Here is a 23,135-nt window from a genome sequence, read left to right on the forward strand (position 1 = left end):
AAAATGTCATCATTTGGCAAACAATTTAAAAAATGCAATTTCATTTTTGTGTTTGTTTTTTTATTGCAGCGGGAGGAGTTCGTGCCGACGATCTCGACAGCTTAGATGAAGGTGAGTGTCGACTTTCTTCTTTCCTTATTTCATTTTTTCGGGTGAAGGAAAAAAATTTCATTTTGCGGCTTTTCGCCCTTTTTTTTTTAAAGTGAACATTGTCGGTAACCCCGAGAGTGGTTGCTCGTGCGGGAATGATTGGACGAGTTGACTTGAGACTCGAGATAACGCAACAAAGCCAATGCGCAATTCTCAGTCGTCGATTCAATATCCTTCCGAGTTTATCCGTCGCTGTCAGACATTACCGGTCTGTTATTGAAAAGTTAAATGCCGACATTTGAAAATCCCGCTCTATACTGTAGCGAGCCACATTTTTTCATGGCCGATACTTGGGGTGTTGAATGGATCCCTTAACGTTATTGAATTACGACTCTGTGTGTCGAGAGAGAGAACTATTAGTGTGTTTATGGGAGGTGAAGATTCATCTCTTTATCGCTCCTTTTGCGTGTCGAGGGAAACACTTTGGACGTCATTCTTTCTCTGCGGCAGTTGCGCTGGCCGTTGCGGGATTCGTGTTCCAATGGATCCTTTGAGGCTACTGGACGGCCTGGTTTCGTGTTTACTGCGGGGCAGTAAAACTCTTTCTTCTATTTGTTTGGGGGCGACGGGAAAAAATTGTCGAATGCGAACGGGCAAAGTTTCTTGCATTTGTTCAAATCTGTGCAGCGAGCGGCCAACATGAGGTTGGTTGTAATATTGATTATCGGAATCCATCCGTGCTCACACAATGGACATGTCTCTGCTTTAGAAGGGGGGGGGGGGCAAGTTGGGGTACGGGGAGTACAACGGAGGAGGCAGCTGGGGGATTCGTGTTGAACGGGATCGGATACATGTGAGGATCGAGCTGCAAGTGCGGCCGATGAAACGCCAAACGAGTCGTCGTCGTCGTCGTGTTGTATTCGACATTGCTCCGGGATGAACAGCATCCAGTCACCTCATCGTGTTGTCGTGCTTGTACCTCTTGAATAATGCAAACCCCATCCGGGGAAAATGATGATGGAAAAGGTCCAATAGTTTGTAGGGGGGGGACTCTGATTTCCTCCTCCTGTCCAGCATACAAACAGTTGACGTGCACAACTAGACAACCCTGTTATACAACGGCAGTCATCACAATAGGAGGATGATGAACAAGATCTGCCCAAATTCCGGCAACTTCCATCCCCACCCCCAGCCGTCCGCGCCGCTAGGATGTCGGCGAGGGACCGATAAAAATCCGAGCCAGGAAAAACTTTTGTGTTTGGGGCGTGCCCTTGTGATCATCTTCTTCTTCTTCTTCTCTTGGCTCCTTTTCCAACCAGCACCCGTAAATACTCCCGCAACCGACAATCTATTATCATACACGTCCCGACGTTAACAATCGATGTGTTCCCTCCATTCCCGATCTTATAGCCATCCACATCACGTTTTTACTACAGTTTCACCAAAGACTTTGGTCTTTTGTTTTCCGTTTGAACACACACAGAAAGAATGGAACGAGCTTTCCAATTGAAGCCACAAAAGAACATTGATTTTTGTTTTCTGTTTTGGTTTTTCCTCATATTTAAAAAAGTAGTGATCGGTTAAGAGCTGCCGAATTATTAAGGACATTGGCAGCCAGGTAGAAATGTGCGAATCAGCGCATTGCACCGGTCGTCGACTCTCTAGAAATGCCAACAAAAGAATCGAGAGAAACAAAAGGAAAAGACAAAAGGCTGTAGAGGAATAAGAAAAGACAATGGCGGCCGCGGGCCGTGCTCCTCCGAAAAATTTTCTTTAAGTGGATTGTCATGTTTTGTGTCGGTGGCAGCTGCTGCAGCGAAACTGGGACAAAGTCGGCCGTCCCTTTAGTTCGCCTCTCCTTTAACGACATATCTCCGCCCACGGATTTTTTCATGGGGAATTGTTTTCTTTTCCCTTTTCACCGTCCAACTTCTTCTTTTTCTTTTCGCTCTGTTGTTGCTGTTGTTGTTGTTATAAATGGAACCAGTAGTCGTCGGGCGGCTTCTCTTTGTTGCGTGCGTGTTGCGTTATTCGGGATTTTTACTTTTTTTCTTTTCCCGGACTTTTGTTATTTTCCGAGTCCGATTCGCTTTTTTTTTTTTCTTTTTCGTTCTATTTTTGTTTCGTTCATCAGATTTATTCACAATTTGATATAGTCGTAAAAGAAAGAAGCGCGACTCGGATGTCCTTTTGAATGTTTTCCCGAGCGGAAGAGAATAAAACATGAATAAGAATTGAATGACTGCTAATGCAATTATTCAGTTTGGCGATTCAAAGTTGTTTGGGGTTCCGAATTTTAGACATTTTCTTTATTCGTCTTTCATGCTCATTTGCTTATTTAAAACGCCATTGCCGTGAGGTTATCTAATTTCCCATAGAATAGGGAAAAGAGTGACGTCAGAGGGGTAGGGCCAGAATGAATTGGTAGATTCACAATTGATTTAGTCCAATCAAGCAGTTCTATTCGACGACAATTCCCTGTGACGTGACATTCGGCCGGGGATGCGGAATGTTCATTAAAAACGGGAATTGGAGACCAAATCAAGGCAAAGTTCAAACCGGAAAGTGGCGTAAATTTCCGTTCCAATGAGACACCGAACCCACACGCCCCACGAATTCTCGGGTGGCGTCATTCTGACGAGATTCGGTTCCATCTCAACTCGTTCCTCCTCCTCCTCTTCCTACTCCTACTCCTCCTTGAGCTCCTCATTTTGGCCGCCACACACTTGCGAGTCCAGTGGAGCGTGCGACGGCAACCGATTCGTTCGTTTGGTTCGTGCGTTCGTTCGTTCACGAGCTGAGGTATAAGGGAGGCGATGACAGTGGGAGTGGCAGACTGACTGGCAGTGTGTCGTTACGACAAGAAAAAGCTCGAAAAGAAACACACAGTATCTCTGTCTTGTTTCGTTTCTTATTTGGAGAGAACAAAAAAGAAAAAAACGGAAATTCCGGCGCCGGAAGCCGAAACGCTTTCATGTTTCACCGCCTTCTTTTTTCGTTTGTCTTTGGTGTTCTCTCATTTAAAAAAAAAAATAACAAATTTATTATGAAAAGGAGAGAAGATGAATAAGAAAATGTGTGGCATCAACCGGAGTCGTTTCAAACTCGGCTCCTAATTGAGTGGCGCCATTATTTTATATTGACTGGACAAGAAGAAGAAGAAGAAGTGTCAACTTGTCTCTACACATTCTGACGCGTCGTGTCTGTAAGGAGTGTAAAGGGATATATAGTGGCGCAGCAGGCGCGGGAGTCGTTGACGATGGAACAAGTCGACGTTGTTTGTTGGCCCAGTCTCTCTCTCTCCTTGTTGTTTAATACAAGACGGACTGGCTGTGACGTCTTGGCAACCGTCCAGAGCCTCGGCAGGGATTTCGGCTCGGCTGCTCCTTCCGTCTTTGATATTAAAGCCTCCACTAATTCTGTCGGTCAAGGAAACCCCTCCAGTGAATCCATCTGCTTGCATCCGCGTAGTTCCCCCCTCTACTACTTGTTCTACTGCCACTTCTATCTGTCCATATTCTTTTTTTTTTCCTTGTTGAGGTCGAATCTTTTTCTTCTTCCTTCGTCGGCCCTCTCGTTCGGATGGCGGAGGAGACACAATGGGAAAAGAAAGGCCCCCGAGTTTTCTGGCAACTTTTGGAAACCATCCGAGCAGATATTTTTCTCTTGCAGCCATATAAACAGGGACTCTCGGTTTCTTTTCCGGATGTTAATATACCAGACAGTCTTTTCTCTATTCTTCTCCGCTTTTATGTTAGACGACTTCTTGCGTCAGGGTTCCCCCTTTTTCTTTCTTTTCTTCTTTTCTCTTCAGATAATCAAGTCACTCCTCTTTCGAATTCTCTTTGCAGTCTCCCACCATCCAGTTCAATCCACTCGCTAGTGTCGCTAGTCTCTCTCTACAGCAGTCGCTTCTATATCTATCTCTTTGCCAGGCCGGGCCTGAAATTCAATTGGATGCGTCGAGTTGCGCTCACTTGACATGTAACTAATGATTCACGTTGGGATAGAAGAGCATCAAGCAAAGCAAACTCCCACCGGGGGGTGGATGATGGGGTTGTTGAGGGCTTCTTCTTCACCCATTCAGTGTGTCATCGATGGCCGAAAAAAGTGTAGTCAGTTGTGAATGTCTAGCAGCCAACAGTCTATACTGTTAGCCAACTCCCCCATCTCCTCTTCTTCCCGATTGCGCGATCATCACCCGGGCTAATATGCGAAGTCTCCCTCTTCCGACACACCCCCTTGCTCTTATTTTATTTTTTTTTCTATTTTCCCTGTTCATCGTGACACAGACACACAGAGAGAGACGATGATGGTTGATGTATAACAGGCCAAGAAAGTCGACGTTGACTGAATGTTGCGAGTTTCCTCCTCCACCCTCACCCGGGAGCAGTGGACCGTGTCGGCTTTTTATCGTCGCCGTTCGGATGCCCAGATTTACAACAACTCACCCCCTCCGCCCTGGATCCACTACTATAATAACTCTTCTTTCCTATAGTCTCTCCTCCACTGAGTTGGGTCTAGAGTCCGCTGCCACTCTGCTCTTTTGTAGTCTGATGTGTGGTGCTTGTATCCGGGTGTCGTTTCATACGTAACAGTGAAAAGATGCGCCTCGACTCAGCTGGATCGATGCGGATGAATCATACCATCCTCCATCTTTCACTTATTCTTTCTTATATTTCTCTTCTTTTTTTTCTGCATTTGCATTTCGTTGCTCTTCCGCTTTCTAGATTCGTGACGGAATAATTTTGTCCGGATATCTCTAATAGTCTCGACATGATTCCACCCTCTCCAACCTACTTTTACATTATAACCAGGATCCTTTCTTCTCATCCAGAAGAATTCAGGCGTTTTGACTTTCTAATTTTCCGATAAAAATGAATTCATTTCAGGGAATTAATATAAAAAAAATTATGATGTTGAAATAACAACCGAGCACTTGGATGGATCGTACACAGTAAAGAGCCGAATGTTGTTGTATTTCCTCCTTAACTTTTTACGACGCCATGACAAGTCCGCTGGAGCGTTGGGCCATTAACAAACATTTTCAGTTTTGAATAGTCCGTGCGACTCTTTTTCCCCTTTCCCGACAGTCTAAAACGACGACGAGACTTTTCAGCACTTCGTTTTCTTTCCTTTTTCTCCTCCATTATTCAACTTGTTGTTCAAATGACAGGGGCGGCGAATTCTAAAGTGGAAAGTCAACTTGTTGGGTCGAATGTTTCGGGTATCTAAAGAGTTTTACTTTACAGCAGAGTTTTCTTGCGGGGAGACAGAGGGTAACCAGCTGTCTAATTCACCACAGATTTTTGTTCTTTTTTTTTCGGTGGGAGGGAGTTTTCTTTTTTTTTAACACTCCCGAAGCCGAACGTGCAGAAGGAAAGAGTTAATCAGCGTGTTATCATTAGACTCTCTAGAGACGGAAGATGAGTCCGGGGTATAAGGAAGAGGAGAGGGATGCCAAGTGGTCCATCCCCGATCCCCGAAGAATCTCTGGGGTCTGTTCCCCCTACTCGTCCATCCATCACAATTAACTCGGAGTCAAAGAGACGATGTAGACGGAAGAGTATATTGAGGCAAAGAGGAGCCCGAAGAAGCTGCAAAGGAGCATAAGGGGAAAAGAGAAACAGTACAGAAAATAAAAGAAACGAAGGAACAGAAAAAAAGGGTGTCTATGAACTTCATCTCTCTCTATCTTGTCGTGTCTCTCAGCGCAGCTTCAACCCGAGGATGCATCAGGCGGCTAAAAGTTGTAACTTAAAATTTCGTCTCATCCATCAAGTGGAGGAAACATTTTTGTGGAGTCTGAGCTCGACAGTGAGACGGAGAAAATTCCTCTTAAACTTTTAGGACGGAATGTCGAATTTGTTTGGGTGGGGATTTCCAGCTATAGGCAAAGTTTAAAAATATATACCGTCTCCTAACTGGAAATGTTATATGGGTAACATGTCTATACAGACTCGTGATGTGGTCTGCATCAATCGGAATATCTTGGCTCTTACAGGGGCAAGTCACAAGGGTACCACGAGTGCTGTACTTTGTCAATTGGGTGGAGACTCCCTAGTTAAGATGGGAAACTCTCCTTCAGTAAATTGGTTAGCCTTTGTCATGCTGTTTTCCGATGCTTCAATTTTCTCGGCCCGATTTGGATTTTGGTGATCGACTTTTAGTCTCGGGTCTCTTTCGATTCCAGCCCGCACTAGGGTGAAACGTGTCATCGGATGCGATCCCGTCTCTCGTATTAATGGTCGATAGGAGGCACACGACAGTCTCGGCAGTTCTCTCCTCCTGATCGATTGATGATGAGAAAAAGTACCAGAATCCACTGGTCCGGCCATTGTGTGGTGACGTGTTTGGTCGGTGGTCTGATGAAATCCGAGTCGATCATTACCAATGCATCGACTGGTTGGCTACAATACCCTACACAATCGATTGATCTGTCGAGTTTTGTTACTTTTCTTCTCGACTGCAATCATTTGTAATCATTGTATTTAATTTGTTTTTATTTTATTTTATTTTTTTGTTTAGCAACGAAAGCTGCCCTGGATACGGACATTGCTCTCTACATCGGCCTGTCGGTGGCTGTGGCTGTTATTGTCATTTTCGCCGTCATCGGTATCGTCATGCTGCGCATCTTGCGTCGCAAACCCGGCGGACATTCGCCCATGTTTGCTGTTGGTGCATCAGGTAAAGCAAAAAAAAACCTCTTCTTTTTAACGTGACCGTAATAACTTTATGGACTTGACGGGTGATTGACTCGTTCCGGTTTGTCTTCCTTCTTACCAACTGACACTGCCACCTAGTAGCGTTCTATAAAAGCCTTTTTTCCCCCCTGCCAATCCCCGGAAATGAGTCCGATAATTGCCAGTCAACACACATTCGAACGTAGAATAGGGAACTAACTAAGAGGGACAGGTGGATTCAGCTGTTGCTGGTCAAATGTTAGAAGTAGCCTCTCCCCCGCCGACGAGAGGCTAGTGGGCGCCACTTGAGTTGACTAAACCAACAGATAAACAAACGAGTCGGCGCGTCAACTTCCCGAAACCTGGGAAATTCAGCGTGTCTTTCCTTTTCCCGTAGGATCTTTTGTGCGTCTGTGTGTATTCAACGCAGAGTTCCCCTCTCGCCGTCTTCGACTCTGATGCGGAAACTCCACAGTTTAAGTGGATAAGGCTTATCTGCCCGTCGCATCAACATGGCTGGAATGTTGAGCTTCCGTCTAGTCGAATGCGAACCGGGCGATTCCAGCAGTCCACCGATTCACGTCGGCATTTCTCCCAGCCATTTCTCTCACGCAAGAAAAGAGAAATAAAAAAAAAAAAAACAGGACGAAACAAAAGAAAAAGGCTCACCAGAAAAACAAAAAATCTTCCATTGTCCTAACGACTATAAGTGGAGAGGGTTGTTGCTTGCTATCTTTGTGTTCCAGCCAGCTTTTTCGGTCGGCCGCAACAGACACAGGAGAGGAATAAATCACTGCCATAACACTGCGCGGTCTAGATGTTGAAATGCGCATATTATTTATTCTTCGTTTATTCTCTTCTTCTCCGGGGTTTTGTCAAGTGGATGCTGCTGGGCAGGGGGAGAAACGGACAAGCCAACTGAAAAGGGGGAGGGAGGAGAAGACAAAAAAAAGGCAATCAGCTGGTTAACGTGTGTGCACGTAACAAACACTAGACTTCACGTTGAGAAAAGTCATTATTTATTTGAACGGTTTTTTCAAACCCTCCGTTTGTCTTCTCTACTTCTTGTATTTTCCAGGACAACTGCTGGATTCCTCCGAGCTTTCACTGTTTGCTTTATACCTTTAATGCGGTGGGTTTAACCAGTTGTTTTTCTTTTTTCTTGGGAGCCTCCCACTAGTACGACTTTTGGCGTCTTCGTATATATTCAATCGTCTGTTGCAAGATTGAGAAAATGATCAACTATGCGAGTGGGAGGAAAGAAAAGATTTGGGAAAAGCGTTTGAAACCGGAAACGTGTGAGGCATCATCAGACGGCCCGCGCATGTTGTTGAAAGTCTACCAAGGAGAGAGAGAGAGAGCGCATTTATTCTTTCATATTTCTTAGCTCTTTTCTTTCGGCGTCTTCCACATCCTCTTCCCCTCCTCCTTTTTGACTGGCGTTATCTTTTCGCTCCCTCCGTCTTTCCTCTCGCACACTCGGAGCTTTAAGCAAACACACTTTGCGGGAGAGGGAGGGAGGGGGGAGTAAAACATCGATAACAAGCTCCTTTTTTTTCTTGTAATTCCGTTTTCTCCAAAGTATGACGTAGTAAATGGAAGTGAATTAAAACACTGAGAAATGAAAATGTAATTTGCTAATTAACTGAGCATTTTCTTTTACGCTCAGAATACGCGACGGGCTACTACTCGGACCAGGAAAAGAAATGCCTCGGCATCCAGCCGGATTTGACCCAGAATGCCGGAATTGGCGGAGCCAACAATCGCCCTCCCGCTCCAGCTTATTGCGAGTACACTTATTCCGAACCCACGACATCCGGATGCGGATCTGCCAGCAAGAGCGGAGCTTTAACTCCCGTAAGGATTTGATTTCTTAGAAGATTGTCGACTGAATTCGTACTAATATCGTTTCTCCTTGAAGATAAGCGAACACCATTACGATGTTCCTCATTTGGTCAGTCCCTCGCCGCCTCCTCTTCCGCCTGGATTGAATTTGATGTCAACTCCCGACGGCGAACCGCCCGCGAGTCTTATGTCGTTGGCCAGTAGTCCTCGCCCATCGAGCCACAATACCAGCGTAGAAAAGACTCCGCATTCGGATTCGGGCCACAGTCTCAGCTCAACGCTGTCCTCATCATGTAAAAAATTCACTTTAAATCTAATTGAATTATTGTGACTGACTTTTTTCTCTTTTGTTTTTTTGGGTCATCTAGCAACTTCAGGTTCAGCATATGATGTGGATACGCTTCCATCACCTTCGTCCATCCGCCCGTTGCCCGGCAATAGCACGATCTTGCCTGCCAACGAGGTGGGGTGCGTCACCATGGCCACGGTGACGTCTGCCGGCTCTCGATTAGTCTTACCTGACGCTGGAGTGGCTCTAATGATCCCGGAAGGAGCTCTCAAAAACGGCCAATTGCAGGAACATTATCTTGCCATTCTTCGCGAAGATCGCTACCGCCCTAAAATATCCGGTAAGTCAAAATTTCATTGATCATTTTTGCTTAATCTTGTACTTACAAGTAATTATTTTGGAATTGGATAGAATCCCAAACGCTGCTCAGTCCCATTATGTTGTGTGGACCCTCTGATGTGGTTTTCAAGAAACCGGCCATCTTGAGTTTCCAGCACTGCGCTGCTCTGAAACAAGGTCAATGGAGTCTATCCGTCTTTTACAGCGACTCTGCTCCTGAGGACCCTCCAAACTGGCAGGTAATGAAAACAAACATTCCATTAATTTGTTGGCATAAGAGATTTTTCTACAATTAAATGAATTGCTTTTGATTTGATAGAAATTGGTGACGCTTGGAGAGGAAACGATCAACACCCCCGTGTTCAGTCAAGTGGACGCTCATCAGTGCCATCTAGCTGTGGATCAATTAGGTCACTACGCTTTAGTTGGCGAGTCCGCCTGTCCAGGTGGCGGAAACAATCCAGCCACCAAGACCTTGCGCTTGGCCGTTTTCTCTCCTCTGGCCGCCAACCAGCACTCGCTCGAGTACGGTCTGCGTTGCTACGTGCTGGATGACACCATCGCCGCCCTGGATGCCGTCATTTCGCTTGAACGGCGAATGGGTGGACGTCTGGTGGACAAAGCAAAGTCCTTTTACTTCCAGGACGGTGGATTTCCGCTCTGTCTCGCTGTTGACGAACTGAGCCCTGGATGGAGACTGGTGCAACGCGATATTCACCAAGAGATTCCGTTTTCTCAAGTTTGGAGCAGCCGTCGCTTCGATCTGCATTGCGCCTTCACGTTGGAGCGGGAAAATCGCCAGGTCAACAGCTTGAGTTGTCGATTAGCCGCCCACCAGCAAGGATCCCCTCATCGCCAGTCGATTCGCATCGCCTTGGCCGACTTGAAAATGTCTGGCTGCAAAGTGCCGTCGAGCCCAGGATTGCCAAGAGCCTTGCGCTCGCTGACAGTCAGCAGTAACGGTAGTGCGGCTTCATCTTCAGCTGCCAGCCATTTGACGACATTAGATCCTAAAGCGCCCGTCTTCCGTCTGCAAATGTCTGTCCGCCGCCAACTTTGCCAACTTCTCGATCCTCCCAACGCGCGTTGCAACGACTGGCGATTGTTGGCCCAAAGATTGAGCGTTGACAGGTAAAAACTGCAGAGCGTTTATTGGTTTTCAATTAGTCTAAACCTGTGTGTTTGATTGACTAAACAGATACATCAACTACTTTGCCACCAAGACTAGTCCGACTGAACACATTCTCGACCTGTGGGAGGCCCGTCACCGTGAATCGAGTGCCGTGACGGATCTGCTCAACATTCTGCGAGTCATGGGACGCCAAGATGCCGCCACCGTGCTGGAACGTTCCGCCGGAGGACCCTGGATGTAGAATGATACGATACCATTCTTCATCAGGACTTGAGCAATCTGGCGCGCTTGTGATATGCAGAACTTTGGCCTTAACCCACTTATTTATTTCGAAAACTTCACTCCCTCAACCCTTCTGGTTATCTAGAACTGTTCCGACCCAGCAACTGTTATTTCTCTTCACCCATTTCGCAATTTTGACGTAGAAGTGATCTCGCGACTGGCAAAGACTATTTCTCACTTTTCTGAGTCCACCTTAAACTGCCCTGATGTAACAGTGCCTCATTGTCTCGATTTCTAGATAACTCATATTTTTACTATACTATTCTAAATTCCTTAACCATCCCAAACTCACATTAAAACTATTTGAGGGAGTTTGCTATCAACCACCCCACCCACCTTAAAAACCAACAAAAAAAAAAAAAAAAACTAAACAGTAAAAAGAAAGAGGAAAATTGTTACTTCTCAACAGTAGGTTCTGGGACGAAGTAGAATCTAAATCAATGTCGCATACAAGTTCCTAAACTAGAAGCGACATTTTTTTCATGGGTGAAGTTGCAAAAGTGGAAAAGTGAAGCAATTGTCATTGCAGAGCGAGTTCATCTGTACATTATATACATAACGCTTTCACTTTTAATACCGACTCCAAATTTGTTTACGTGCTCTATGTAGCTTGACCTTTTACTATGATCATTTGGTAGATTTAATTGGGCACGAATCTTGTACATAATAAAGTGCTTTGCTATCATTAACATAAGATATGCAGAGATTACCAAATCAGAGAAATCAAATAATAAGTGACAATTTTTGTTTTCACTTTAAAAAGCGTATTCTGTGCTGCCGCGTGCTAATTTCGTAATTTGTACAGAAATGTCTACTGTTACTGAAAATGTTGTGTGTTATTTTCAATCATCTTTTGGCTGCAACTGTTCAAATTATTATTATTACAAGATGGCCAAGATAAGACAAAAATACAAAATATTCAGACATCAAGTCATCAACTATTGTAATTTTTTATTGAAAAAATTTAGGAATTCAAAAATATACTTTGGCAACGTTGCGATCCTGTTTAAAATCTTTACTTACTTCAGATATCAGAAGTATTTCAGAATTTTTATAATTATACTTCCGGTTTCTAAATGAGTCAGTAGTTCAGTAAATATTCATTTGACACAGAAAAAACCTTAAATTCGTGATCCTCGTCAAATTTGGGGTCGATTTCATCATCTGGATTTCGTTTAAATGGTATGGCGACCGTACTCAAAGTAGAACTCCAAAGACAGAAGAACTCCACCGACAATAGAACCCCGAATAGTGGAGTTCTACTGTCGCATACAAAGAAATTAAAAAATTATTTAAAATATTGAGGTTCTTCGGTGGAGTCGGTGGTCGGTGGAGTTCTTCTGTCTTTGGATTTTGGAGTTCTACGGTCGCCATACGCCATACCAAAGTAAATTGCGTTTTGGACTTGGGGTCTCAGAGGTGTCCAATAGATGACATAGGCGTCGTCGTTTTCATGTGATGGCGGATTGTTGTGTTGAGTGGTTATCAAAAGTTTTCCTATTTTTCCATGAAAATTACCGATTAATTCATAAGTAAATTCAAGTGTATTTATGTGCAACTTGTTTGTGATGTGATTTATTCTGTATGTGTGCTGGATCAAATTCAAAATTCCTCAATCTAACCTGTAAGGAAGGAAACAGTAGCATACAAGTAGCCTACCATCACTACCACCAACTCTTTTATTAAAAATCTTCGTTCTGCTGAATGCATCATGCAGTTAATACAGGTAAAAACCGATAATTTTTTAGTCACAATTTTTTAAAATACTTGTTCCCAGACTTAGTTAATATCCGTCTAATTATCAGCAGTTTCTGTTGAACTTGTTTTGACTTGTTTCTCTGAACATGTTTTTCAACAAATAATTCATTGACATACAAGTATTATTCTTCTTTCGGTTTTAAACTGTTATTTGATGTCATTTTTATTTTCTGTCATAGGGAAAGCTATGCAAAATATCATATCATCTAGGCCATGGGTAATCTTCAGGTTTATTGCAGCAGCTTAAGAGAAGAATGTGAACAAATTCAGGGCACTGGGCACATACCAACATGTGTTGTAATTGTATTTTTCTGAATGTTAAACCCGAGCAGTAGGTAAGCATTAACTTTAGTTTATTGGATGAATGTTGGAATATTTATTGACATATTTCCTTTAGATTCAACATGACTAACTGTTTGATGCCAAAAGTTAGTTGGAACTCAAGTCATTGTACGTACTCTAACACAGATTACTCTGGTGCTGTTGCCTTACAGCCACAGGAAGGAAAATGATTCTTTTCTTCAGAAAATTGTAAGTTTAATTTTTTGTCTTGACCCCCAACACTTTCTGTTAATATTATAGATTTTTATGTTGAAAGAGTTACAAAGTGTGAAAAGCTAACAAAAAACTTTGTGTATTTGTGTCATAGGGAAAGCTGCTGGAGTAATCTGGTGTTCATGCTCATTTGATTCATTTCGTGCCAGCTAGTGAAAGCCGAAAGGCATGTCAATTCAATTGAGTTGCTCCGTGCTGTCTCGAAGCAAGCAATCCAGCCGTTGCGTTCAGTCATTTGGAACAGGAATCTAATGGCTGTCAATAGGTGGCTGTGAATAAGTGACTGAAATAATGTCCACCAGGTAGCGCGAGTGTCTTCAGGGACGCATAGCGGCCATTTTGTTCCAAGACGCAGCAGGAAATGGGTTGTGAGTTGTGACGTTTCTTTCGATGAAAATTAAAAGGTATTTATTGTTAATTTCTTATTTTTATTGAATGTAAAATGTTGATGTGAAAATTTACAGGTGATTTAGCACGTAGAAACCAATTTGCCAAATCATTCAACTCAGACTTGGAAGTGCCTGTACATTTCCGAAATGGCGTGCCTCGTGTGTCTCGCTGCCCGTTCTTAGACGTACGTCTCATCCCATGCAACAGCAAAAAGTAATTATTTTAATCAAATGTCTTACAAATTACAGTTTTAGATAACATGACTAGAGAGTAGACCAATTTGCTCGACTACTATAGAAATTTTGAATCAGATATCAAAGTCATTCTGTTGAGCTGCGTAGTCTTCTGTTACTCTTTGTATTCTTTTGTTAAAATGAGTATGCATGTGTACACAGTTGTGTTTCTCGAAAATAATTTTCTTTTCTTAAATAGGTATAACAAACACTTCTTCAACGCTGTTGGTTACCTTGTTGCAGCCAAATGGTGAAAGGTGTGACGAAGACAGATTGAACCCTTGTATGCAGCATGCGGTTGCAGTGTAATCCAGAAGTTGCTGTGCTGTTGTAGCTGAGCTGTTCCATCTGGGTTCCTGACTTAACAATTTTTGTGTTGTCGTTTTCATCCATGCCATGAAATTTGCTCTGCGTTAACTGTGTGCTGACTTAAAAGTTTGATCTGTTGTCTTTCGAGTTTTCATTCAATCATGCAGTATACGACTGAGGCAACCTGATCAATATCAGGTTTGACACAGTCGAGAACTGCTAGATTAAACAAGCTTTCTGCGCCAAACAAATAATAACTTGCATATAACTTGCATCATGTTATTATCGCGGTAGAGAAAGCGACAGGCCCCCCCCCCCTGGGGGCCATAGGAAAAATAAATGAATGTAAATATTATAAAATAAATTATTCATGAAATAAAATATTCTAATAAAATAAATTTTGTTGCAATAAAATATTCGAATAAAATTTTTCGCGAAAATTTTTTAAAAACTTTGTGTAAGGGGAATTTTTTTAAATTTTTTTTCAAAAACAAAAGTCTGGACTTAGCAGAAATAATAGGTGTGTGGACTTGATTTTTTTAGAAAAATATTGTTTGTTAGACTTAGGATTTTAATGATAGAAAATAATTTATAAAAAGGAAAGTTTGAATATTATTTAAATGTAGAACATGAGTTTGGATTTTTATTGTTGTATTTTGCAAGATCAATAATTTGTAAGTTTACATAGCACTCAGAAATATTTTCTCACATCATGCAATTATCAGCAGCAGGAAGCGTACTTGAGGAGAAAATAGAGACATGCACTTGTGATTTATCAATCAATTTTGTATTCCAGCAATCTTACAACACATCCAGAGAAATACTTCAGAAATTCGGTGTAAAGGTCGGAGCAGCGTGAGTAGTGGTGACATAATCGGGAGAATTGCAATAAATATGAACCTCAGTTTGGTAGTAGTTTGGAGCAGGGTAATACTTAAATTCCTCGATGTAAACTAGGCAGCGTAAGTAGTTGTGTAATAGGCGGCTTCTTCGGTGTAGTACTTGGGGGCTGCGGTGTAGCGTAGGCAGTGGTGTAGTGAACCGGAGGATCAGAGTAGTATTTCTGTTCAACGTAGTACGAAAGAGCAGCTTCTGTGTAGTAAGTCGGGACTGCGTAATACTTGGCCGCCTCAGTAATGGTTGTGTAAATCGGGGCAGAGTAGTACTTTGCCGCTTCGGTGTAGTAAGCAGCTGGAGCCTCGGTGTAGCAGCTGGGAACAGAGTAGTATTTAGGAAAATCGGTGCAATAAATAGATGAGAACAGAGTAATACTTAGGAGACTCGTTGTAGTAGGATGGGGCAGCATGCGCAGTCATCTTTCGTCGCCTTGGTGGTGTAGTACCTCGGGGCAGAGTTATACTTCAGGACGTCAGTGTAGTGGCTCGGGGCAGCAAAAGTTGTGGTATAAAACTCCGGTGCCTCAGTAGTGAAGTACTTTTAGACCTCGGTGCAGTAACTGGTCGTTGCGTAAGTTTTGGGTAGTAAGGCGGCGGCGGCGTCGCGGTTTGGTATCCGCCATACCCAGGAGACATCATTACACCAGTGGTCGACCCACCAATCAACGATACAACACCCAACAGCATACGACGCCTTATTAACTAGATAGTAAACAAATTAAAACATTAATACTCAATAATAATTTGCATATTAACAAACAGAAAATAACTGACATTAATAGAAACTCCATGTAAAGACAGAATATTTACCCATGGATGCGAACTGGCAATACGGTGAAGAAGGCAGATGGTGACAGATAGGGCACAGCAGTTGTTGCCGTGTCGGAGATGCTCCCTCGACTGATTTACCTTCGCCTTTTCTCTCTCCTTTTATACGATTTTTTGATCACCCTCACCTCTTAAGCCTTGCGGCTATTGTACCTGCTTGAAAATGATGAAACACGTGTCGTCCTCACCCAACCTCTACACCACTGCATGATACGTTTTACGTAATGATCTCCGTGACCTTCAAGCGTGAAGGAAATGCAAACTGGCCTTTTCTTCTTTAGGTTGGCGTTGCTGGGGATGGGTCTACAACAATAAATATCAAAATGAATACCAAATGGCTGAGCCTTGCGGCTATTATACCTGCTTGATAATGATGAAACACGTCCCGTTCTCACCCAACCTCTACACCACTGCATGACACGTTTTAAGTAAATATCTCCGTGACCTTCGAATGTGAAGGAAATGCAAACTGCCCTTTCCTTTTTAAGGTTGACGTTGCTGGGGATGGGTCTACAACAACCAATATCAAAATGAATACCAAATGGTTATGTAACACATCCCGTTCTCACCCAACCTCTACACCACTGCATGACAAGTTTTACGTGCCTTTCCTTCTGCAGGTTTCCGTTGCTGGGGATTGGAATGGGTCTACAGCAACCAATATAAAAATTAATACCAAATGATTATGGCTTAAAACTCACTTTATAGTTTATACCAATTGAAATTAACAATGGCTCGTTGGCTCCTAAACTTTTCAGAAAAGTTTTCTACCTAATTAGACTACATCATCTTGAATTATTTCCACAGTAATAAAAAGAAACATTGGTTGAAATAATTACCTTGCAAATAGAAATTCCTTGGTTTTGGAAGACAGCTTGCAAATTTGCAATATGGATTGGGCCATTTTACCTGTTGGTCACGAGCACTCTGCAAATCAGTGCCCACGAAAACTTTAAAAGTTGCCTGAAAATATTTAGTCAAGAATGCAAGATCATTAGTTTAATGTTGTATTACCTATTTATTAAATAGTTTATTATCATTAGCTTAATGTTATATTACCTATTTATTAAATAGTTTAACCGTTGAAAGTTTATCCAAGCCACCTTTAAGAATCAAGACCAATAATATCGATGTGCAACAGGCACAATTTCTTTAAACAAATCACATTCACTAATCTTGTAAAGATCTAGCCAAATTCTCTTAGCTAGCCTAATATATTTAGCGTTCAACTAAAGATTAAACAAAGCAATACAAACCGGGACGAACCATAATATACGGGGAATGCTGTAACATAACTTAATGATTATTTTTTTGATGAATATAATAAAATTTGTGATTGGCTGCGTCTTGATCCGGACGGTGTGTTTAATAAATTTAATTCACTATGCATGTTTGTTAATAAATTGACATTTAATTAAAACGACTATAAAGGTTTACATTTATTTTACATATTGAATTATATTTGCTAAACAGACCGTCCGGATCAAAACGCAGCCAATCAAAGCAGGGGGAGACTCTGCCTTGATTGGCTGGACCAGGGAGATTACCCGCCCATGGTTAAGAGAAACCGGAAAAAGAGCGAAGAGAGCCGAGGAACAGTTTTTAAGAGAGCAATGCATCTTAGTAGGCTTCCGGCTTAGACTCATGACCTCCAACAGATTTCATCGAATCATGCGCCTTGCAAGTCCCCGTTCGACCAGTCATCTCCCTTCCTCCTGGTTGTCGCAGCGAGAGAGTGACCACCAGCCGGCGTTGGTTAGTTGTTAGTTAGGGAAACGGGGTAACTGAAGAAGGGAGCCCAGATATGCACTTGTAATTTGTCTACATCTACATAATTTATTGACGAGTCTTGAATTTCAGCAACCTCTCCTCAGTTTTACCAATGGATCAAGTCTATGAAACGGCAGCAAACGATTAAACTGAAAAACGAATAGAGATTTTAATTAAAAGTCAATAATTGAACGAAACATCAAGCATTACCTCAACGCCGGTACCAAGAGACGACATATCGACAAAGTGCAACCGATAAAATAAGACTGACATCAAACATCATTGACTATTTTACCCAACTGTTCAACACTGCATATACTGCATGGATACCATGCATAGACAAAAGAGACATTTAAGTGTGATGTTGAAATGCAAGTCTTCACAAGCTCCATTTCAGGGCATCTCTCAATTGGAAAGGGGCTGCAAAACCACTGTACACCAAACAGCAACACCATAAACATCAAACCGACCATGAACTCCTACAAACCAAAAGAACATTAATGAACCAATAACATTTTGAAATGTAAAAAAAGGTGCTGATAATAAAATTTACTTAATTTAAAATTAATCGATTAATTGAAACCAGTAAAGAATTCTGTACATCTACTTCCAATATGTTACAAAAACTTGTTAATTCTAAGTGGGAATTTTTGTTCTAGTTTGATTGGAAGAAAATTAAAAAAAAAAACTCAGTGGAAGCTTACCAACAATGTGGCTATCTTAGAACGGAAACAGTTATTTGGAAGGAAGAAATATTACCCCTAATTTTCTACATCACATCAGAGATAAACTTGTCAATTGAATACAAAAAAACCACAAGACTTCCCAATTTACAACCAACCAATATCAATCAAATTTTTACCAATTCAAGAAGTCTTCCTGCAGTGGCACTTTAACCCAGCTTGATAAACTGCATGCAGCAGCTACAGCTCAACTTGACTTGATCACACCTTTCACCAGCTGGCTGCAACAGAACCATGTTAATGATACAACAGCCATGAAGCTCAGACTTTGTCGTGTTCTTAATTTATGCAATAGTTGATCAAAGAGATATCCGTCCCAGACCTAAACATAATGTAATAAAACCTATTGCATTATTGCAGGGAAATTGACAAACAAAATTACTTTACCAGCTCTGAAGTGTTTCTGCACAAGATGAGACGCACAGCCGTATACCATGCCGTATACAGGTACAGCTAACAATGGCCGACATTTCGGCAAAATGGACATCAGTTTCGACCCACGTCACATATTTGGCCAAGTGATATTATGCCAGATTGCCTGTAAATTCAGACAGAAACGTCTAAGATTAATTAAATTTAAAAAAACCAAACTAGCATTACCAATTACATTTCATGGCTGAAAATGTAGATCGACACCTCAATTCCGTAATGATTTTGGAACACACTTTCAGTCAGCGTCTCGGAAACAAATGGCAAATATTTCGTCCTCACAAACACACTCGCGTCATCTGGTGGATGGGGGACAATCCATTTTAGCCACCTACCGACAGCCAAAAGATTCGTTGACGGACGTAAAACCTATCGTTGGAGTTCTACGGAACGCTAGCTACGGACGGACATTTTTTAAAAAATATTGAAAATTCAATGGAGTTCTACTGTCGACGATGAAATAATTTTAAAAAATCGTTGGAGTTCTATTGTCGGACACAACAAAATAAAAAAAATTATTGGAGTTCTATTGTCGGTAGTGTTCTACTGTCGCGCAATGGAGTTCTATTGTCGAGTATTTTTAATAATATTTAAAAAAGAGTTCTAATGTCTTTAGAGTTCTACTGTCGTTGGAGTTCTACTGTCGTTGGAGTTCTACTGTCGCATACAAAGAAATTTGTAAAAATTATTTAAAATATTGGGGTTCTATTGTCGGTGGAGTTCTTCTGTCTTTGGAGTTATACTGTCAGCAATCCGCCAAGAAGAACATGAACGATTATAATAAGAATGTTATTAGGAAATATAGAAACGGCCCTACGACAACACGCGAAAAAAAGAAAGTTCAAATTTATAAATAGTTAGCAAACGATAAAAATTTTGCAGATACTTATTTCGTTCAGTCCTACATGAACAACATTTTGGTTTTCCCCTTTAATTTCTTTGATAGTTAGGGGATTTCTTTGTGGTTTACACAATAGTGGATTATAATTGGAAATAAGATTGGTTTTTGACTCCTGAGAAGACCTTCAGTATCTATAGCTAGTCTGCTATAAACCTATAAATGAAACGATGCGTGTCGGTGAAAGCTAACGTTAACACACTCGTATTAATTTCGGCAACCCTCTTGCTTAACGTTGACATTTAAAAAGTATCTCTAGAAAATATTTTCATGAACAGGCATGGGTTGCACATAAGGAAAACCGGCCGTTAATTGCACTTCGTTTTTGTTAAGCGATGTGCAAGGGAAAACCTGAACTTCGTGTTCGAACAGTTCGTCACGCCCCAATAACAGAGACATGTTCACAACATTCCATCATTGATCAAATGAGAACATCTTTTCTGGATTGAATACGTTTTGGATAAGTCTGTGTAAATACAAATTGCGTGTTACGCATGTTAATATTGTGATGTCCTTTTCAGGTTCTCGTGTCTCACCTGCTCATCGTAGGCTATATAACAGTAATCAATAATTCCTTTAAAGGAATAGCTACGCTATCTTCCGTTTTTTATCGAATTGGTCATTTATTTATTGGTCTCAGCTTTTCGAAGGGGCTGTGAAATGGTGAATACAAAGTCAGGTTAGATCAATATTGCTATTTTTCGCATGCTTCACTTCCTTCCTTCAAAACTTGTTGGATGCTCTCGGTAAACTTTCTTTCTTATTGAATGCATTGGCTTTTGTTTGGAAAAACTATTTGTTCATCAACTTTATATTTCTTTTATTTTAGATCTTAACATTTATCACCTATGATTAAAATTATTAGAAATTTTCACGAATTAAAAAAAAATCGCCGTTGTATTTCAGTTTCAGAAATCTTGAGTTGCAGAACACAGTTAGAAATTATAGAAATGGTAATTAATTAAATGTTGAAGTATGAGTGTATGATCCATCAAAGTGAGAATTTTTCTGTGGTGTAGTAGCTTATTAATATCTGCCTTTTCTTATTGCCTTTACCTAAATTGGTTTTTAAATTCCTTTTAGTTCATAAATCCCATGTTATTATAGAACACATTTACCATCGCAGTGGATAAAAAAATGCAAAATCCAAGACTTCCTGAGTGCAATTAATATCCGCCTCCCATTCCACCGTAGCCACCGCTGCTGCCACCATAACCGCCGCTGCTGCCTGATCATTGCCAACAAAATAATTAGGTATGCTCTTAAGATTTGCAAAGAAGATTAGATTAAATTGTGATAAGGTTTGTGCATTTACCTCCCTTTCCTTTGCCTTTTCCACCTTTTCCTTTGCCCTTTCCTAATTGAATTTATTTAAAATGAAATAAGCTATTTAAGTATTTGGTTTCTATAAAACAAAGTAAGGAGCGCTCTATAAGAAATAGTGTTTGTTTTTACCTCCGCCGTAGCTGCTTCCGCCACTACCGTAGCTACTACCTCCGTAGCTGCTGCCACCGTAGCTGCTACCACCGCCATAACCTCCAGAGCTCATGTGTTTTTTGCCTTTAGACTCGGCCAATTCCAAATCTTCATTGGCAGCTTCCAAGGCGTAAGCCACTGCCACCAAAACCGCGAAAACCAAAGCAATCTGTTTAAGGTTTTAAACAGTTAACATTAGGATTAAAAATTTGTAACTTTAGTCGACTTTAGTTATAAAAGTAAAACTCATTTACTTTGAAAGAAACCATTCTTGCTGTAATAGAGCCGAGTGTTCACTGCTAGTTGATGTCTTAGAGAACAGAGAGATGATTGTGATGTGACGATTCTAATCGAAGTAGTCTCCCTTTTATACACGCCACTTTTCTCATTTTCTGTCCCTATAGCGGCCTGGGTAAGGGAAATCAAAAGGCATGGCCATCGTAAGCGTTCGCCTATTGCACAAGAGTATGGGATTTTACTCCGTATTAACTACTTGAACTGCTTAAGCTTATAACGTATAAATTTCTAAAAGTTAGACTGGTATTTAGTAGATTGTACAACAACAGGCATGGGTTGCACATAAGGAAAACAGGCCGTTCATTGCACTTTGTTTTTGTTATTGTATAAAAGCCATGTGAATTAACGGGAATCTGAGCGTGTCTAACGTTTTTAAGAAAGGTAAACATAAAAATAATTTCGTCACGTTGATTCCTTCAACAGAAAGCGAGAATGTTTTTCGTTTTCTCCTACACACGCGAAATTCAGGGACGTCATGTGAAATACTTGAACATCACGTTTTCACTTGACGGTTATATTTGCGTGTTCGCTGCTCATCTAAAAAAATACGAAAGTCATTTTGGAAAGTTGTTTTACCCATTTATAAATATGGCAGCATATGGTGCCATATTTCCAAAAATCGTTTAAGCACTTTACGAGACGATTGATTGTGGGATTGGTCTAGTTTTCGCTAGACATCGTCCTTTCACTCTCGTCCTTGGGCGAACGCGTACGATGGCCATGCCTTTTTATTTCCCTTACCCAGGCCGCTATAGGGACAAAAAGTGGCGTGTATAAAAGGGAGACTACTTCGATTAGAATCGTCACATCACAATCATCTCTCTGTTCTCTAAGACATCAACTAGCAGTGAACACTCAGCTCTATTACAGCAAGAATGGTTTCTTTCAAAGTAAAGTTTTACTTTTATAATTAAAGTTCTAAATTTTTAATCCTAATGTTAACTTTTAAAAATATTTAACAGATTGCCTTGGTTTTCGCGGTTTTGGTGGCAGTGGCTTACGCCATGGAAGCTGCCAATGAAGATTTGGAAATGGCCGAGTCTAAAGGCAAGAAACACATGAGCTCTGGAGGTTATGGCGGTGGTAGCAGCTACGGTGGCAGCAGCTACGGAGGTAGTAGCTACGGTAGTGGCGGAAGCAGCTACGGCGGAGGTAAAAACAACCACTATTGTTTTTGCTTTTATACAAACCAAAACTCAAATACCTTATTTGCTTTAAAACAATTAAAATTAGGAAAGGGCAAAGGAAAAGGCGGAAAAGCCAAAGGTGGTAAAGGCAAAGGAAAGGGAGGTAAATGCACAAACCTTATCACAATCTAATCCTCTTTGAATATCTTGTGAGCATTCCTAATTATTTTGTTGGCAATGATCAGGCAGCAGCGGCGGCTATGGTGGCAGCAGCGGTGGCTACGGTGGAATGGGAGGCGGATATTAATTGCACTCAGGAAGTCTTTTGCATTTTTTAATCTACTGCGATGGTAAATGTGTTCTGTAATAACATGAGATTCATGAGCTAAAAGGAATTTAAAAACCAATTTAGGTAAAGGCTATAAGAAAAGGCAGATATTAATAAGCTAGTACACCACAGAAAAACTCTCACTTTGTGACTTTGATGGATCATACATTCATACTTCAACATACAATAATTTACCATTCTACAATTTAAAACTGTGTTCTGCATCTCAAGATTTCTAAAATACAACGGTGATTTTTTTAAATTCGCAAAAATGTTTGATCATTTTGATCATAGATGATAAATGTTAAGATCTAAAATAAAAGAAATATAAAGTTGAATGAACAAGTAGTTTTTCAAAACAAAAGCCAATGATGCATTCAATAAGAAAGAAAGTTTACCGAGAGCATCCAACAAGTTTTGAAGGAAGGAAGCGAAGCA

General features: G+C 41.3%; 3 protein-coding genes and 2 long non-coding RNA genes across 8 annotated transcripts in view; 3 read left to right on the top strand and 2 right to left on the bottom strand.

Annotated features, from left to right (window-relative positions):
• Positions 1 to 11,590, top strand: part of LOC124194952 (netrin receptor UNC5C-like) — a 31,296-nt gene extending 19,706 nt beyond the window's left edge. For both annotated transcript variants that reach the window (XM_046589358.1, XM_046589359.1), the window contains 8 exons: positions 70 to 111; positions 6,619 to 6,777; positions 8,443 to 8,630; positions 8,695 to 8,911; positions 8,987 to 9,247; positions 9,319 to 9,485; positions 9,566 to 10,377; positions 10,445 to 11,590. In XM_046589358.1, the coding sequence (XP_046445314.1) occupies positions 70 to 111; positions 6,619 to 6,777; positions 8,443 to 8,630; positions 8,695 to 8,911; positions 8,987 to 9,247; positions 9,319 to 9,485; positions 9,566 to 10,377; positions 10,445 to 10,619 (2,021 nt within the window). In that variant the 3' untranslated portion in view covers positions 10,620 to 11,590. The remainder of the gene's footprint in view (positions 1 to 69; positions 112 to 6,618; positions 6,778 to 8,442; positions 8,631 to 8,694; positions 8,912 to 8,986; positions 9,248 to 9,318; positions 9,486 to 9,565; positions 10,378 to 10,444) is intronic.
• A 304-nt stretch (positions 11,591 to 11,894) lies between these two features.
• LOC124193439 lies at positions 11,895 to 13,805 on the top strand. 2 transcript variants are annotated; one of them, XR_006874265.1, is made up of 5 exons: positions 11,895 to 12,386; positions 12,598 to 12,753; positions 12,816 to 12,949; positions 13,068 to 13,377; positions 13,438 to 13,805. It is a non-coding gene; the product is annotated as an uncharacterized LOC124193439 (long non-coding RNA). The 2 variants fall into 2 exon arrangements; XR_006874266.1 differs by lacking the exon at positions 11,895 to 12,386 and adding an exon at positions 12,464 to 12,537.
• Positions 13,806 to 16,808: 3,003 nt separating this feature from the next.
• On the bottom strand, positions 16,809 to 19,011 carry LOC124193345. Of its 2 annotated transcripts, none has more exons than XR_006874191.1 (5): positions 18,750 to 19,011; positions 18,530 to 18,680; positions 18,262 to 18,464; positions 17,610 to 17,878; positions 16,809 to 17,548 (listed from the first exon to the last, which is right to left on the bottom strand). It is a non-coding gene; the product is annotated as an uncharacterized LOC124193345 (long non-coding RNA). The 2 variants fall into 2 exon arrangements; XR_006874190.1 differs by having other exon boundaries at positions 18,743 to 19,009.
• A 1,336-nt stretch (positions 19,012 to 20,347) lies between these two features.
• Positions 20,348 to 21,306, bottom strand: LOC124194030 (ctenidin-1-like). The gene is made up of 5 exons (XM_046588037.1): positions 21,200 to 21,306; positions 20,925 to 21,114; positions 20,785 to 20,826; positions 20,588 to 20,697; positions 20,348 to 20,525 (listed from the first exon to the last, which is right to left on the bottom strand). Exons 1-4 carry the CDS (start codon positions 21,212 to 21,214, stop codon positions 20,636 to 20,638), a joined length of 309 nt encoding a protein of 102 aa, XP_046443993.1. The 5' UTR covers positions 21,215 to 21,306; the 3' UTR covers positions 20,348 to 20,525; positions 20,588 to 20,635.
• Positions 21,307 to 21,973: 667 nt separating this feature from the next.
• LOC124194028 (keratin, type I cytoskeletal 9-like) lies at positions 21,974 to 22,959 on the top strand. The gene is made up of 5 exons (XM_046588036.1): positions 21,974 to 22,132; positions 22,205 to 22,394; positions 22,476 to 22,532; positions 22,615 to 22,719; positions 22,782 to 22,959. Exons 1-4 carry the CDS (start codon positions 22,118 to 22,120, stop codon positions 22,674 to 22,676), a joined length of 324 nt encoding a protein of 107 aa, XP_046443992.1. The 5' UTR covers positions 21,974 to 22,117; the 3' UTR covers positions 22,677 to 22,719; positions 22,782 to 22,959.
• Positions 22,960 to 23,135: the final 176 nt, after the last annotated feature.

This window comes from Daphnia pulex, chromosome 5 (assembly GCF_021134715.1).
Source record: "Daphnia pulex isolate KAP4 chromosome 5, ASM2113471v1".
Classification (NCBI taxonomy): Eukaryota; Metazoa; Arthropoda; class Branchiopoda; order Diplostraca; family Daphniidae; genus Daphnia; species Daphnia pulex.